The sequence below is a fragment of the Mus caroli genome, chromosome 12 (assembly GCF_900094665.2).
Source record: "Mus caroli chromosome 12, CAROLI_EIJ_v1.1, whole genome shotgun sequence".
NCBI classification, from domain to species: Eukaryota; Metazoa; Chordata; class Mammalia; order Rodentia; family Muridae; genus Mus; species Mus caroli.
The window spans coordinates 639,106-657,109 of record NC_034581.1 but is presented as its reverse complement, the minus strand read 5'-3'; the positions used below and the strand labels follow the sequence as shown (position 1 = coordinate 657,109).

General features: G+C 50.1%; 1 protein-coding gene across 4 annotated transcripts in view; it reads right to left on the bottom strand.

Moving 5' to 3' along the window:
• Nucleotides 1–18,004, bottom strand: part of Dnmt3a (DNA methyltransferase 3 alpha) — a 105,398-nt gene that overhangs the window by 50,681 nt on the left and 36,713 nt on the right. For all 4 annotated transcript variants that reach the window (XM_029484347.1, XM_029484345.1, XM_029484346.1 and 1 more), the window contains exon 3: nucleotides 13,190–13,294. In XM_029484347.1, the coding sequence (XP_029340207.1) occupies nucleotides 13,190–13,294 (105 nt within the window). The remainder of the gene's footprint in view (nucleotides 1–13,189; nucleotides 13,295–18,004) is intronic.

Here is an 18,004-nt window from a genome sequence, read left to right as displayed (position 1 = left end):
AAAAAAAAAAAAAAAAAAAAAAGGTTAAACTCCTATATTACTTCCCCCCCAAGTTATTTTCTCCCTGAAAATCATTAGCAGCTTGATAACATCCTTTTCAGCCCCCACCCTCATCCCCAATAGGGTCCCAGCATGTGGCTCTGGCTGACCTGGAACTCAAGGAGATCCGTTTGCTTTTGCCTCCTGAGTGCTAGAGTTAAAGGTGTGGGAGCCATACTCTATCTTTTTTAGACTTTTCGTTCCATCTCAGGCTAAAGAGATGGCTCCTGGTTAATGGCTCTTAGAGAGGACCTAGGTTCAACTCCTAGCAACCCCATGGTGGCTTACAACTAGAACTCCAGTTCCAAGGGGTCCAGTGCTGTCTTCTGACATCCACCAGGCACGCACATGGTGGCCATATATACATGCTGGCAAAACATTCATATACATAATTAAAAAATAAACAAAATAAAAGGTTTCACGTAATCTAGGCTGGTTTCAAACAAACTGTGTGTCTGAGGTTGGCCTTGACTCTTGATCCTCCTGCTCTGTTTGGCAAGGGCTGGGACGGCAGGCATGTGCCAAAGGGCTAGGTTTCCTTTTTAGACTTTTCACAATCACATGTAAGCTACAAGTTCATCCACACATTCACACACACGAGATCCAAGATTGTGTTTTATTATGCTACCCAGAAGGTTCTAGAACTTGCTTCTCCCCTGACAAATGCAATGGCATCTCTTCACATTCGTGCATATGGCTCTCCCTCCTACTCAGTGGATGCTCTATGACTCACACCAACTGTGGGTTCTGGGGCTGAGCTGCTTCCCGCTGTAGAGAGTCCTATGACTTCCAGTTCCCTATAGCTAAGTCTATCTGTAGGGCAGTCCCAGGGGACCAAGTATAGAGAGAAATGCCAAGCTCGCCTCAGAAAGGCTGCAGCATCAGCACATAGCCTGAGAGGTTCGAGCTGCTGGCCCCTCCCCTCACAGCCTCCATTTCATGTCTGAAGTGTGAGCTCACTATGTGGAGAGGACCCCTGAGAAGTGGCAAACCCAGAGTCTGACTGCCACCTCCTGAGGGCCCAGCAGTTGGACTGTTGATCCACCAGTCTATATGCTTCGGGCTCTTCACCTGGGAAAGAGAACATGCTGAGGAGATGCATTGCTGTCTGCACCAGCAGCTGGGGGTTCTGGAGGCTGCAGCACAAAGAGAAAGTGCCAGGTGGGAGAGAGAAAGCCTCCACAGGCAAGCCAGGCTGCTGGGCAGCTGCATCAGAAGAGAGGAGCAAACAGATGACCACCCACTTCCTTTATTCCCCAGCTCCCACACCATGTGTCTGACCCACCTCAGCATGGAAACTTCCTCTGTCAGTCTGTCACTCTGTCACTCTGCAAGGTTGAGGTGAGTCATGCATGAGAGAAGGCCATGCCTTGTTGCCCTGATGGACACTTTCCAGGGACCAGTGGTACCAGATACCGCAAAGCCAACCTGTACTGCAGGGAGGTGGGCAGGTTGCACTTGGATAGAAGCAATCTCTCTTAGATGCTCTCTCTCTTAGCCACTCTCTCTTCACTGTAGGCTTCCCCTACAGAGCGGCCCGAGATCATCCTAGAGGCTTCCTTCTTACATGAGGATCATGCAGCCTCCTCACCCAAGGACTCACTTCCTGTTGGTACCGACTTGGTAGCCTTGGGAGCTGGGAGTGCTATCTCTCTGCCTGGCCACAATCTTTCAAGCACACTTCGTAGGTGCTTCCCCACCAGCCCTGCCAGAAGGACCCCCTCTGCAGTAGCATCAGACATACCCAGAGGTGGGAGCCAGTACACAGGTGGATGGAGAGATGGGAACCTACCACACAGCTGAGCTGTAAGCCTAGGATCAGCTCAATGGCTGAACATTGGCCCACCCCACCCCTCACCCCTCCCCATTTTGGTGCTGGGAATCAAACCCAGAGCCTGCCTTCTGTGTATTATATACCTGCTACAGTGAGCTAGATTCCAGCCCCACCACCGTCAGCCTGCCTTCTGTGTATTATGTACCTGCTACAGTGAGCTAGATTCCAGCCCCACNCAGTGAGCTAGATTCCAGCCCCACCACCGTCAGCCTGCCTTCTGTGTATTATGTACCTGCTACAGTGAGCTAGATTCCAGCCCCACCACCGTCAGACCCTCTTTCTAATGCCCCCATCCTCTCCTGCTTGACTTTGGTTCCTACTTTGTTTTGTTTTTTGAGATTGAGACTCACCTAACCCAAGCTAGCCTCATGCAGCCCAGGCTAGCCTCATGCAGCCAAGCCTACTCTTAAATTCCTGATCCTTACCTCCCCACCACTTGGCTTCTTGAGTGCTGGAATTACAAGTGTGCTCTACCACACTCGGTTTATACAATGCTGGGGTGGAACCCTGGGCTTCATTTGTGCTGGGCAAGCACTCTACACAGTGGACCACTCCATTTCCTTTGAGTCATCACATGAGTTCAAGTGAACTCATGACTCCTACACCATAGCTGACCCCTGATTCTCCTTACCCTCTAGACCCTGGACTAAGCATGGCCTCTCTCCCTAGGGCTCTTGGGACCTCGGCAACTGGGCAGAGTAAATCCACCTACAGGAACTACCCAGAGGAAGGAAGCCAGACTGCAGTCAATGGACCAAAGTAGCCTTCCAGTTTCTGGGGAGGAGCTGGGGGCTTACCAAAAGGGGCATTTCAGGGGCTGGAGAGATGGCTCAGCAGTTAAGAGCACTAACTGTTCTTCCAGAGGTCCTGTGCTCAATTCCCAGCAAGCACATGGTGGCTCACAACTATCTGTAATGGAATCTGACGCCCTCTTCTGGTGTGTCTGAAGACAGCTATAGTGTACTCCTATATTTAAAATAGATAACCCTTTTTAAAAAGAGGGGTGGCATTTTGAACAGCCAGACCTTCGAGTCTGTCTTGAGTTCCCTCCCTTCCCCTGTTCCTATCAGCTCCTGGACTCCTGGAACACAGGGACTGGGTTTAAGCCAGTTGGATGCATCACAGAGCAGGATGTATCACAACACCATTCCATAAATATTCCCAAAGGCTCCATTAATGACAAAGACTAGGTTCAAAGTTCAAACACCCAACTCATGAGCCCAGAGGGAGCTCTGGCCCTGCGGCCATGTCAGAGTGTCACACCAACTGTTTCTGTTTGCTTTACGTTGACAGTGTCTCTGAAGACAACAACACGGGCCTGAGACAGACATTCCACGGGTCACTGCTGACCAACTTAGGAGGCACTGTGCACAGCTGCAGGAGAAGCATGGGAGAGGCAAGAGCAGCTGTGAGGACCTTCTCCTCTGCAGAACTAGGGAGAGGGATGCTCACTAATGACCGAGAATCAGTCAAACCTGGTCCCTTTGCCATTGTCTGCTTCCCCCAGCAACAGGCATCACTCTGGGCCTGTCAGCCCTGCCGTCAGCCTGCGCTCAGCTCTGAAAGCCTTCATCACACTGATGGCAGATGTGGAGAGTGGCTGGGTCCAACCTCACCCCAGGATCAGTAGAGTCCACTGTGGCTCACACCCCCTAAGTTCTGAGTTTGCTGACCTTTGTCCCCTGCCAGAAACGATCCTGTTCCTGTCTCTAGACACCTGTCCCCTGCTTCCCTGCAGCCCAGCACCCTCCTCAGCCTCTGCTTCATGAAACACATTCTGAGCAGAGTTCATGAGTGGTTCCTGCCAGGGAAACACCACTGCTCCCTCAGGACATTTGGCAAAGTGGCAGAAGATTGGTTTGGTGTCATGTGTCATGTGCTGGCAACTAGTGGATACAGGTCAAGGACGCTGTTACACGCCCTAACACCTACCACGGCTAGCATTAAGGAATACATTAAAAAGAAAAAAACAGAACAAAAACAAACCTAACAACAACAAAAACTTCTGCGATAGCTGGCTGTGGTGAGCCAAACCTGCACTGCCAGCACTTGTGAGACTGACATAAGAGGTTTGCTACAAGTTCAAGGCCAGGTCTGGGCTATGTAGGGAGACCTTGTCTCAAAAAATAAAAATAAATAAGAATAACCACCCCCCAAATCCATGATAAAGTATATATAAAATTTGTCTTTTTAACCATTTTGAAATATACATCGACTACATTCATATTCTTTGACCATAACCCCACATAGAACTTCTTCACCCGACAGTAACCCCTGGCCTATGCTTCACTCCCACAGCCCTCGCCATATAGATGACAGATGTGGACAGCTGCTGGGCCCAGCCTCATCCAGAGAACTGTGTCCACCCCCACCCCCAGGCCACACTGTTTCCAGAGCTCCAATTCACATTCCAGCATTCACCACGCTGGGGTAATGGCTTCTTTACAGTGTACCTCCCTTCTGGACTGTGGGTTCTGCCTTTCCTTTCTCTACCCCAGGATCCTAGAGCCCAGCAAAGGACATGGCATCCATTCCTTGATAGAATCAAAAAACTTAATTGTCTCAAGGCTCCTGAGGCAGTATATGGAATCCATGTGAGGAAGATGGCCCCAAGGCTGGCCTATGCTCACACACACATCCCTCATACTCTGCAGCAAAGCTCCCAGGGTGACCCAAGTACAGGACAGCCATCTGAAGGACCTCCCAGGCTAAGTCTCCCTCACAGGCAAGTAAGCTTTACAGTGAAAAGAAGGGCACCCCCCCCCCCGCCAGTTCAAGGGGGAACTTGGGGCCAATCAAGGAGCCTCCTGCAGGGACCTGGCTAGACGCTAACCAGTTCGAAGCCCCTGCCACCCACGCCATGCTTCAGCTAACTTTGCTGCAGTGTAACTCTGGCCCATCCTGCCCCTGGTGAGGCCATGCCTCTCAAAGCCAAGCCAAGGCGGTTAAAGAACCACGCTCATCCTGCCCCAGCCACGCCAGAGTCGTTGCCACTCTCTGTTAAACCTGTCCCAGCTTAGCACTGTCCCCTCCACTTGGTCACTCCCTATCCTTTCCTGGCTTCTCAGATAATGTCTTTCCTGAGGTGCAAAGAGCTGCCGTATGTGTTGTATCTGTTAATATTCTTAATGAAAACAAAACAAAACAAAACAAACAACAACAACAACGAAACACCTGACAAAAGCAACCTAAGGAAGGCAAGGTTCATCCCAGGACGCCGTCCATCCCGGCAGCAGGAGCTGAAGGCAGCTAGCCACATTGCATCACAGCCAGGAAGCAGAGATGGGTGTCGGCAGCCAGCTTGCTCTCTCCGTTTTTATCCAGTTCAGGATCACAACACAAGCAATGGTGCTTCCCTCATCCTGGTTGGTTCTTCCAACTCCACTGAACCCACACTAGCATCTCTCACAGACACACCCAGAGGTTTGTCTCTTAGACGAGTCTCAGTCCTGTCAGGTTGGCAGCCAGTGTGAAGCATCACAGGTACACAGTGTCTAGGTGAGGGTAAGAACAGGGAAGCAGGCCATCTCTCCTAGGTAACACACACTGGTCAGCGCTGCACGCTAGAAGAGAGGCTGGTGTGGCTGGACCCCGAGGAGGACACAGCAGCTGGGACCAACACACCTGAGATCATTGTTACAAGTGGCCCTAGACTGTGTGCCTCTGGCAAGGAGTCAAGATGGGGCAGAAATCAAGGTGGTTTTTGTTATTCTTTTAAATTCATTGGAATAATCCCCCAGTAACACCAGCTATGCTTCCCCCAACCTCCTCCCATGTTGACGGGGAGTCCAGCATTCCTGGCAAGTGCTCTGCCCCTGAGCTCCACCCCCAATGCCAGGAGCAGCCATCTACAGTGATCTCTAGCAGCTCTGTCTCAGAAGCTCTCTGACAACAGTGTCCCTGACAGTGTCCCTCTTGAGCCACTGCTGGGGCCTAGGGCTTCTCCTTTTACTCCATCATCTGACCAGCGAAGGACGCTCTGTTTTTCTACACCTTCACCAGGCCAGGATTTGCCTCAGCTCCATGCTCCCTTTATTCCCAGGCCTTAACGGATACAGAGTAAGAATACAAGGTGTGGCTGTGTGTGCCTGTCAAGAAGCTGGGTACAGTGGCACACACACCTTTAATCTCTATACTCAGAAGGCAGAGAAGGCAGATTTCTGGGAGTTTGAGGCTAGCCTGGTCTACATTGTGAGTTTCAGGATACCCTGTTCCAAAAAGAAATAAAATAAACAGTAACCCCCTCAGGTCTCTTGCATACTATCTTTCCAGGTAAGACTCATTTTTAACGGAACCTTGGTCTACACAGCAGGCTGGTAGGCTCACAGCCTGCCCCACCTTGCTCAGCATTGTCTCAGCAGGACCTGCCACTTCCCCTTGGTTCCTGCCCTCCTTTAAGGGCCAGGGAAGTCCCACATTTCCCAGTATATTTTCCCTGGTTTCTTTGACCCTCAAGGTCCACACCTGCTGGCATCCCCACCCCCCACTACCGCCACCACTGGCCTCCCTCAGAGTTTTCTTGCATGCTCAGGAGGGCAAACCTTAGGAAGAGTTAAACTCCCCATGCCCCATCCCTCGGGCCTTCTGGAAGGCTGCTGCTGGGGTGTGACCAGGAGCAGCAGCCCAGGACTAAGAGAGCCTAAAATCAAGGGGGATTGGCCATCAAGCCTCCGCTTAAAGAGCTAGCAAAGTGCAGGACTGGTCTTGAAACGAGGAGGGGATTTAGTTCTGTTGGAGAAGAACCAAATGGCTCTTAGACTGGAAAATAAGCCACACTGCAAAGCCCTGGGAGCCGTAAAACTGCCCAGGCAGCAGAGGCTCAGCCCAGCGCTGCCTGGCTTCCCCTGGCTTCTGTCCTTCTGCCCTATAGCACTGCCCTCTGTAACCCACTCCCTCCAGGCTGTGCAGGAGGCTGCTGTGGAGTAAGTAGCCCAGCCTGGCTCAGCTGAGCTCGGCGCCAGCTCCCACCCACTCCTCCTCCCGCCCTTGCTGGGTTATTCTTAGCAAGAGTGACCTCAGAATGCACCCTCCAAGCAAAAATAACCCTGGAGGAAGTTGGTGGGTATAAATCCCCACTGATATGCATGCCGCTAGCAAACAGGGTGTAGATGTTGCAGGGCCTGTCACCCCCACCAACCAACCGCAGGGCCTGGTGGGCCAAGGCAGAAACTGTCCCTCTGCTGCCCCAGCTAGAACCACCCACAAAGAACAAAGACCTCTGCAGAGCTGTCTGGGCTTGTGACCACAGTTCCACTTGTCACAGTGCAGGGTCTTCAGGAGCTGGTGAGCAGGGCACCAGCGCTCTCTTTCCACTGAGCCGCACACACAGGCCTGATTTTACATGCCAGTCTCCTCCTCCCCAGCCCACAGGCCCTGGCCCAGGTGCCAGCTCCCTTCCTAAAGCCCTCCTAGCCCAGCAGCTGGCTTCCTGTTTCCTGTTGCTTTGCAGTATCTTAGCTTTCCACCACTGCAGGCCCAGGCCTACTCTGAAGCAGCTCACCTCCCAGCTCTGACCACTCCAGCCTCCCCAGCTATACCTGGATTCCCAGGATTTGTGTCATATTGTCCCTCAGTTACATTTTCTTTCTTTTATTTTTTATTTTTGAGACAGGGTCTCACGTGGCCAAGAACTTGATGCTGGCTAAGGATGACCTTGAACTTCTGATCCTCCGTATCTCAAGTCCTGGCATTATAGGCATGTTTATGTGGTGCTGGTGTCATGTATATGCTCAGTGCCCACAGAGGCCAAGGGAGCAGAGGAGGGTGTTGGATCCCTTAGAGCTGTAGCTAACAACTGGCTGTGAGCTGCCGTGTAGGTTCTTGGAATCTGAGTCCCAGGTCCTCTGGAAAAGTAGCAACCTTAATGGAAAACCAGGACCTGGTGCACGCACGGCAAGCACGCTACCAATGCGCTACACACCAAGACCTCAGCTTTCTCTGTATGGTGTTTTGAGACAGTATGCATATTTTCAAACAACCCTGCATTCATATACTAAGCTCCCAGGGAGAAGAGAAGCTGGGGGCTCACAGTAGGGGGATCCAAGAAGTGAGTCTTTTAATTATTATTGGGGTGTGTATGAGAGCTTGTGCATTTGTGTGTGCGTGTGTGCATATGTGTATGTTTAACACACACACACATTCATGCCATTGGCACTCTTCCGAACGTTGGAGGATAATTCCTGAGAGCCAGTCTCCATCCCACACAGATTCTTCAGGCTTTTACCTACAAAGTCATCTTGCTAGCCTGAAGTAAGTCTTTGAACTGGCCTTTTCAGGCGACAAAGTGCTGTGCTATTAGCCTTTTTATTCTTGGTCTCATTGCTCGATTGTAGGTAATGAAATAAGTTCTATTTGGCAGACATGCAAAGGAACCAGTATGGATTGTCGCAAGTTCAAGGACAGCCCAGGTTACAAAGTGCCTGTCTCAAAAAGCAATCAACCAGTGGAGGAACAAGCTCTACTTATCCAGAGTGAAAGCAAATCTGAGATTTAGGGGAACACTGGGAGCCGCGATGGGGCTGGATTCTAACTTCTCTATTTGCTAAGAAAGTGTATCATTGTTAAAAACAAAACAAACAAACCAACAAACATGAATACTAATATTCATTATTAAAAGAAGGGGTGGGAGGAGTTATGGGAGGGGAGAGGGTTTCCAGGGCTGGAGGTGGGGCTCAGGGGCTGAGCACTTGGCTGAAGATGTGTGAGCTAGGTTTGAGAACCACTCGGTGAGTAAGTATGTAAATAAGTAAATAAATTAGATTGCAGTTTAGAAACCTCAAGCTCCTAGACACTGATTCAGAGTTCTCTGCGGACAAGCAGCACCCATGGCTCTGGTGGTGAGGCGTGTAGACCATTTTGGTCAAGCAAGTACCTTTGCTTGCTGAACTCCCTCCCCCACCCCCCACCCCCCCCCCACCCCCCGGGCCTGGGCTTCACTTTCAAGTGAGGCTTGATGGGGTTTGGCTCCAAGGGAAGAGGCAAGGAGGGCTATCAGACCACACGAGTAGGGAGCATGTGCCTGGAGCACCCTGTGGGGCCGTAAGAATACAAGGTTCTTCTGTCCAAGACAGGTTAAGTGTTGGGCACAGTGTGGAGGGGGCAGGAAAGGGGACAAGAAGGAGCCAGAAAGTCAGGGCCAGTGTTCTGGATCTTGTCTTTTTTTTTTTTTTTTAAAGAGATGATTTATTTTATGTGTATGAGTACTCTGTCTTCATGCACACCAGAAGAAGACATCAGACCCCATTACAGATGGTTGTGAGTCACCATGTGATTGCTGGGAATTGAACTTAGGGCCTCTGGAAGCACAGCCAATGATCTTAACCATGGAGCCATCTCTCCAGTCTTAAGAGAAATGGAGTCCATGAGCCAGGTGGGGTGGCACATGCTCTTAGAGGCAGAGGCAGATGGATCTCTGTGAGTTCGAGGCCAGCCTGGTCTACAAAGCAAGTTCCAAGACAGCAGGGCTATTATACAGAGAAACCCTGTCTTGAAAAACTAAAACAGAAAGAAAGGAAGGGAGGGAGGGAGGGAGGAAGGGAGGGAAGGAAGAAGGGAAGGAGGCACAGAGGAAGGGGAGAAGGGAGGGAGGGAGGGAGGGAGTCTTAGGGCTGGAAAGATGGCTTAACCATTAAGGTTGCTACTTTTCCAGAGGACCTGGGACTCAGATTCCAAGAGCCTACACGGCAGCTCACAACCATTTGTTAACTACAGCTCTAAGGGATCCAACACCCTCCTCTGCTCCCTTGGCCTCTGTGGGCACTGAGCATATACATGACACACAGACACACTTGCAGGGAAAACACCCATACAGATAAAAATAAATAAAATAGAAGGAAAAAGAAAGAAATGGAAGTCTGCTGGCTCAGTGGCACACACCACACACCTGTAATCCCAGTACTCCAGAAGACCAGCCTGGTTAATATACAGTGAGTTCCAGGACAGCCAAGGCTGCCTAGTCTCTGTCTCTCTCTGTCTCTCTGTCTCTCTGTCTCTCTGTCTCTCTGTCTCACACACACACACACACACACACAGAGTGAGACAGAGAGAGGCAGAGAGAGAGAGGGAGAGAGAGAGTTGCTCGACTCTCAAGAACAGACCTGCTAAGCAGCTTGCTACCGTGACTATGCCTCTCCAGTACACTAGATTGGAAGGAAAGTTTCCCCTTTCCATGTGAAGGGCAAGAAGCAATAGTGGGTTCTGGGAAGTGAGCTTACCTGAGCACCCCTAGCTAGGAAACTAACACAGCAGCACCCAAGGACAGATGTCTAAGAATCTGTTGCACAGACTTGGGGACAAATTGAGAAGGCGCCAAAGGTGTTTAATTTGGGGGCTGGGGAGGCCCACATGTGTAGTTGAACTCCTCTGTCCAGTGCTGCAGAGCAGAGCTCGTATGACGGAAGTTCTCCTCCTCGGCCACATTTGGCCTCTTTCTCGGCTCCCCCTTCATTAGCTCACTGCCCTCCTCAGACCTGCCTGGGACACACAGGGCTGCTCGAGTGCTCCTAGGGAATCTCGTCCCAGGGCTGCAGCAGATCCCACAGAAGCCTGCTGAGCGCTGCTGCAAAGGAGAAAAGGACACCAGGAGGGAGGAGAAAACCTGGACCGCACCTGCCCCACCAGAGCTAGGAACCCAGACTGAGGCCATCAGTAAGTAGCCTGCAGTAACAGGAAACATCCCCAGGTGGCCTGCCAATAAAAGCCACAGTCTATAAGCTGACTTTCTGTTCCCTCCAACACATAAAGTTCCATTCTTGCCTGGTCCTCTTGGAGGTCAGAAAGAGTATCTGGTCCCCTGAACCTGGAGTTACATATGATGGTGAGCCACCAATGAGTGCTGGAAGTCAAACCGGAGGTCCTCTGCAGGAGCAACAGGTGCACCAGCTAAGTCAACTCTCCAGTCCATTACAAAAAAATTTTTAATTTAACTCTTTAGACAGGATTTCACATAGCCAAGGCTGGCCTCAAACTCAACTATTTAACAGAGAATTACCTTGAACTTTTTTTTTTTTTTGGTTTTTCAAGACAGGGTTTCTCTGTGTAGCTCTGGCTGTCCTGGAACTCACTTTGTAGACCAGGCTGGCCTCGAACTCAGAAATCCGCCTGCCTCTGCCTCCCGAGTGCTGGGATTAAAGGCATGAGCCACCACGCTCAGCTTACTTTGAACTTTTATTATTATTATTATTATTATTATTTTCATTTTTCGAGACAGGGTTTCTCTGTGGCTGTCCTGCAACTCACTCTGTAGATCAGGCCAGCCTCAAATTCAGAGAGATCTGCCTGCCTCTGCCTCCTAAGTGCTGAGACTAAAGGCGTGCACCACTACCACCTGGCTGACTTTGAACTTCTAATCCTCCTGCCACCACACCCAAGTGCCACCATGCCATGCCCAATATTATACAGAACTGAGATCCAACCCAGTGATTCATGCATGCGAGGCGAGCCCTCTACCAACCAAGTCTCCTTTATCTTATGTCCCAGACTCCTCAGTGGTACCAGCTTTTCAAGGGGCCTCTCCTCAGAGTACAGGTGGCTGCAGAGTCACCCAGAGCTGGACCACATCCACTTGATGCTTTGCATAATGTATACTGAGAGGTCAGTGCTGGCCCTACCCCAAAGGCCCACAGCCTGGTCTGTGGCCACGGGAATTATGCAAGTTTATTATCTGGCACACGCTGCCCATCTGGGCTCCACTGTGCTGTCTGCAAGCACCCCAGGAGGTACACAGGACAGGTATTCCTGACAGCCCATTTTTTTCAGGGAGGTCACATAGCTCAGAAGCGCCAACCATGACATCCTTTCTCCTGTCAAACTGTGATTGCCATGGTGCCAGGCAGGGATGAGTCTAGCCCTTGCTCTGCAGCGGACTGAATTCATCTCAGGCACCCTAGAAGGAATACACCCTGCCTGCGGTCTGGCTGTAACTTGTTCAAGCTCAGAAAGGTGGTGGCTTGTGAAGTGGATATTTGAACCGGGTCCGCTGGTCTCCAAAGACAGTGTTTTTCTTTCTGCACCAAAGCTGGATTCAGGCAAAGGCTGAATGATTCCCGCCCAGTCCTCACTCGGCGAATTATTTCCTCATACCCTCTGACCCCAGACACTCACCCTCTCTCAGTGCTGCTCCTGCCTTTTGATTCCAGACTGACAAATTGGAGTCAAAGGGTCACTGGCTCTTTATTTGTTACATGTGGTGGCTCTGGGTCCTCAGTGACTGGAGTGCAGAAATTTGCTCTGCAGATGGCAGGCCGAGGTGCCTCAGGGGGCAAGGACATGCCCGCAGTCAAATGGAGCCAGCTGCTCCTTCACACACCTTCACCCCTCAAGGTGCTCCAGGGTGAAAGACAGAAGCATGGGGAATCTGCTGTGCAGCTGCCTCAAACTGGGAATTCTCCTGAACCCTCATTTTATTCTTCCATCATTGTCAGGTGGATTTTTCATTACAGGCCATAAAATATCCATGTGTGCTTTATTATTAAGATGTCCTAAGTTACTTACCAGCTAGTTACCTAACTTCCGCCCTTCCCTCTTGAGTCATGCAGAATTGGCTGTGGTCCCCATCTGCTCCCCGCAGGTTCCCAGAGCCTCTGACCTCTCTGGAGCCATCTCCCTAACTAGATGTGTGAAAATCGCTACTCCCTGCTGTCCTGCCCCAAAGAAGGACTGTTACCAATCTGGGGCTGCTGTTCCCCTTCACCCTCCTGCTCCTCCTGCTCCTCCTGCTCCGAGTTTACCGTTCTCTGCTGGTAGGGCTAAGAGAAAGGAACCAGCTGGCTTTGCTAGGAAATAATTATCCACCCTTAGGCCTGAGGGAGGCAGGCTCTTCCAGCCCACAGCTGCACCATACCCCCCAGCTCTCTCCATCTTGAGCAGCCCTGTAGCTCCTCCAGACCTCAGCATGGGGCCAGCGGCACCACTGCCAGTCACCCTGCAGGCCTTCAGCAATGCCTGGGGCCTCTTGCAGAAGCTCAGGCTGCATGGCTTCCTTTTTCTGGAATCAGGCTCTGTCTAGCCTCAGATCCTCTTGGGAACACAGGACCATGGCTAGTGTACGGCTCGGTGGCAGGGCCCACAGGGAATGTGGCAGGCTTTCTGGGTACCCTTCCAGTGGGAAGCCAGGGGTCAGAGCCTGGTTGAAATCTCAGCTCCCAAATCCACAGACAAGTTCCTGGCCTTTAGTCTAAAACTGGAGGAAATGTGGAAAGGAAAGGTAGGTTCAAAGATGGAGGATGTAACAAAGCCCTACATCTGGCCTTCATGTCCCCAAGGCCTTGCGGATAGACATCGCTACACAGGCATGGTCATGTGAGAGAGGACACTCACCGGTGGGTGCTTGCGCTTCCGGCCAGGCCTCCCCACCTTCCGGGCCGTGGCACTGGGCTCCTGGCGCTCTTCCTTGCCACGGTTCTCCTCCTGTTCCTCTCCTTCCTGTGGACACAGACACACCCTGTAAGCCAGAGCTGACCCGAGAGGCACTGTGTTCCAGGCTTCCTGGATTGGCATTAGCCTCCTCCTGTGCTACCTCCACAACAGTCACATTTCCAGGGCTGTGCCATGCTGTCCCCAACCCTCTTGTGTGGTAAAGTTGAACCCCATCCCAGTAAATCCAGAGGGCCGGGATACAGCTTCGGTGACAGAGTATTTGCCTAGCGTGCACAACACCCTAGGTTCAATCCCAAGCGTTGGCCAAATAAAATAGGCAGCTAAATCCTGGAGGGACCCCGGGACCTCCAGTGGGTATTACTCCCTCTAATGAGTGTATTGTGTGCTTTGATTTTTTTTTTTTTTTAAAGATCGGGTCTCACTATAGAACTCTAGTAGCCCTTGAACTTGCTATATAAACTAGGCCTCACAAGAAACCATCTGATCTGTCTCCTGAGTTCCAGGATTAAAAGTATATGTTCCAGGCTGGAGAGATGGCTCAGTGGTTAAGAGCATTGACTGCTTTCCCAGAAGTCCTGAGTTCAATTCCCAGCAACCACATGGTGGCTCACAACCATTTGCAATGGGGGTCTGATGCCCTCTTGTGGTGTTTCTGAAGAGAGCAACTGTGTACTCATATACATAAAATAAATAAATAAATCATTCCAAAACAAAACAAAAGGCATGAGCTACTAGGCCTGGTGTGTGTGTGTGTGTGTGTAAAAAGTTATATGTTCCATTCACAACTTCTTTTTTTAAATTATTATTATTATTATTGTTATTATTATTATTATTATTAGGGCTTGTTTGTTTCTTTTTGAGATAGGGTTTCTCTGTGTAGCCTTGACTGTTCTGGAACTGACTCTGTAGACCAGGCTGCTGACCTACATCCATCTGCCTTTGCCTCTGCCTTCACCATAGCTTCTAAGGCAGGATCTCACCTAGCTCTGACTAGGCTCAAACTCCCTATGTAGCCAACCTTGAGCTACTGCCTCCACCTCTGAGTGCTCAAGTGCCGCCATACTTGGCTTTAAGCACACAAAGAGAACATGCATGTGTGCATGTGGAAATGAAGCCAATCAGGTGTTTTCCACAACTGCTCTCCACCTTTACAAAATAGAATTTCTTTAAGCCAGGTATGTTGGTGGCACATGCCTTTAGTCCCAATGCTCAAGAGGCACAAGCAGGTGGATCTCTGAATTTGAAGCCATTCTAGCCTACAAAGCAAGTTTCAGGACAGCCAGGGATACACAGAGAAACTCTGACTCAGAAAAACAAAAATAAACAAATTTAAAAAAATGTCTTTTACCCCTCACTCTGGCCCCGCTCACTCTGGCCCATAGGTTTTTTTGTTTGTTTGTTTTTTGTTTTTTTTTGTTTTTGTTATTGTTGTTGTTCCTCATTAAGGATGGTTTTGAGCCATCCTGTGGTTGCTAGGATTTGAACTCATGACCTGGGGAAGAGCAGTCAGTGTTCTTAACCGCTGAGCCATCTTACCAGCCCCAAAAATAATGTCCTTAAAAATTATTACATAGATTATTTGTATGTATGGGCATGTACACACATGCAGCACAAGTGGTCATGTGACAGACAGTCATAGGACTCTCAGGTATTTATTCTCTCACCAAGGGGTCTTGGGACTTGAACTCAGGTGGTCAGGCTTTGTGCCTAGTGACTTTATCCACTGAACGATATCAACAACCCGAACCCTTGTTTTTTGAGACAGGGTCTTCCCGTCTATCTCCCTAGCACCACATCCCCAGTTTTCATGTGGGTGTTGGGGATCTGGCCTTGGATCACCATGTTTAAGCAGCAAATACTTTACCCACTGAGCCATCTCTCCAACCCCCACATTTTCCTAATTATAAGATCATAGCACAGCCAGGCAGGAGGTAGATGCAGGAGGCAGAGGCAGGCAGATGTCTGAGTTCCAGACCAGCCTGGTCGAGAGAGAGAGAGAGAGAGAGAGAGAGAGAGAGAGAGAGAGAGAGAGAGAGAGAGAGAGAGNGAGAGAGAGAGAGAGAGAGAGAGAGAGAGAGAGAGAGAGAGAGAGAGAGTGAGTTCCAGAACAGCCAGAAATGCAGAGAAAGACTGTTTTGAAAACAAAAAGCAAACAAATAAATGAAGGAACAAAAGATCCTAATGCGAGGCTCTGAGTTGTCTGGTTTGGATGCTAGGCACTGAAACCAGGGATTCATATTTGCAACATAAGGGCTCTACCACTGAGTCATATTCCCAGACCACAGTTGATTTTATCTCTATGATTGGAAAAAAAAACTTACATGATTACAGACATTCAAGCAGCAAGGTATTTAATGAATCTTTATTGAAAACAAAATATCATCAAATGATCACTTTATGACATAGTTTAAAATGCATGCAACACTGTGCAGAACGCAGGCATTTCCTTCAGGCTGCAAACACTCCTGCCCCGAGCCTGGTCCATGTGGCCCTGACACTGACATCACCATGCCACAGAAGTGTCTTGGAGACCATGGAACCTCTGCTTTGCTCCTACTCAACAAAACCTGCTCAGGGCTGAGACCTCCAGGCACATCTTCTGGGGCAGAGCTGCAAACCTAGAAAGTCCTGCCTCACTGCTCCAGCCTGGCCACAAACCACCCACAAGTCCCTTTTGACTCAGCAGGCTCCAACATGACTAACCACTGGCAGAAACAATGTTGGGGAAGGGGAGTGAGCCCTTGACCAAGAAGACTGCTCCACGAGCCTTACATGACATTAGCATCTGAAAATGGCTTTGCAGATCTCACTGCAGAAAGCCAGGCCACAGAGACACTGGTACCATGGACAGAGAAGGCAAGGGTGCCCATGCTTCCTGGAGATTTGCCATGGTCCTCCACATCCCACTCAACTTTCATTTTCTGTGATTTCAAAATAGTTTGTGGCTCACCACATCGATTTTCAGGTATTGGAAGGGCATGTACTGAAGACCTACTGTGACCAATCACAGGCTTCTGACACACAGCAAGAGCAATACTGACCTATTGTCTGTCTGTCCATCCATCCATCCACTCATGGCATGTCTAGGAAGCAGACAATCACATCTCAAGTTCTAACAGGCCTCTGAAGAGCTGTGAGTGGAGGTGACAGACAGGCACACCTCGGCACCTACTGGTGGGGACTGTCCAGCTTACAAAGGAGACAGAATAGATAGAGGCATGGGAGAGGTCTCCAGTGCACTGTAGGAGAAAGGAAGGGCTAGTAGGCAAGAGACCTGATACAATGATGTCAAGGAGATTTGGCTAGGGGTCAGAGCTGGCTTTGGAGGGCCCTGCCACTGGGCAAGATACAATGGCCAGAGGACAAAGGCTGGAGAACCAGGTAAGGAGCCCAGCCACAAAGAATCTCCAGGAGGCAGAGGCTCCAGTGTGGAGGGAGAGGCTGCCTCCAGGACCACTGACCTCTGGGCATTCTTTTTAGGAGAGGCTGACAAAGAGGTGAGGCTAGAAGGCTCCAGGGAGACAGATGGGCCACAGAAGGGGCCCTGCCACAGGTAGCCCAAGGACACATGTCCATGAGAAGCCAGCTGTTGTTCTGTCCAGTTGTTCTGTTGAGTTGTGTCCCAAGGATCTAAGGATGCCTCTTCAAGAAACTAGTGGGGACACACAGATCAAATCTGACACACGCAGCTCAGAGCATGTGGGTTACCTTGGCAACTCTGGGAGTGAGACATTGCTTTTGGTTTGGTTCTACCACAGCTGTGACTGTCTTTATAGAAAATATCAGGGAAAGTGTGAACTCACAGACATGACTAGAGCAGGTCTACAGCCCCTGGTCCTCATCGTGGGCTCCTCTCCTCTGAGCCTCAGCTTCCTATTCACAGGCTGGGGGAAGAACCCAGCCGTCTGCCTGCCTTTGCTTTCTAAAGTGAACAAGTACCAGGCCTGTGGTCTGCTCCGTTCATTGTTTCTACCTCAGACCCTAAGATGGAGCCTAGAGCACAACTACCCAGAGATTCTGGCATTTGAACTATTATTTCTCTAGCAAACTACATTTATCACAGTTTTAGGGATCTGTTTGACTTTCTAGATTCTGTCTGAAAAAACAGAGTGAAAGTCTTTCATCAGGAAAAAAGAAAACATGGCCACCATACAGCAATGACAAAAAACCAAAGCCATTTTGGCTAGATTGGTAGACTGCTTGCCTAGTGAGCTTGGAACTGAGACCTGGGTCCCCAGCTGCATACGCCAGGTGTGGCAATCTATGCCTGCAATGCCAGAACTGGAGAGGCAGGCGTGGAAGGTTAGCCTTGCCTTTTGGAGAGTTCAAAACCATCTTTGGCTATCACAAAAACGAGCAAAATCGGAAATCAAACCAAACCAAAGACACTTGACCTTCTGGTACAGACAACCCCTGTTCTCATGACCCCATGGGAAAGGCCTCTAGGGTCTTTAACAGCAAACCCTATGCCACGTGGTCCCTCCATGTGCTGCTCACATGCTTTACCTCATACAAATTATCCAGGCATGCTACACACAGTCAGCACACTTTGTCCCTGCTGGCTTCAATCCAGACTAGTCCAGCCTGGACTAAGAAGCCACCTTACCCGCACTTGGAGAGCACCAGGCCTGGGCCCCAACCCCAGCAGGAAGCAAGAGATGCACAGAACAGACCTCCTAGTCTTCTGGATCCATATCCAGGTTTGGCTCCCACCTTCCCATTCTTTTTTTTTTTTTTTTTTTTTTTTTGGTTTTT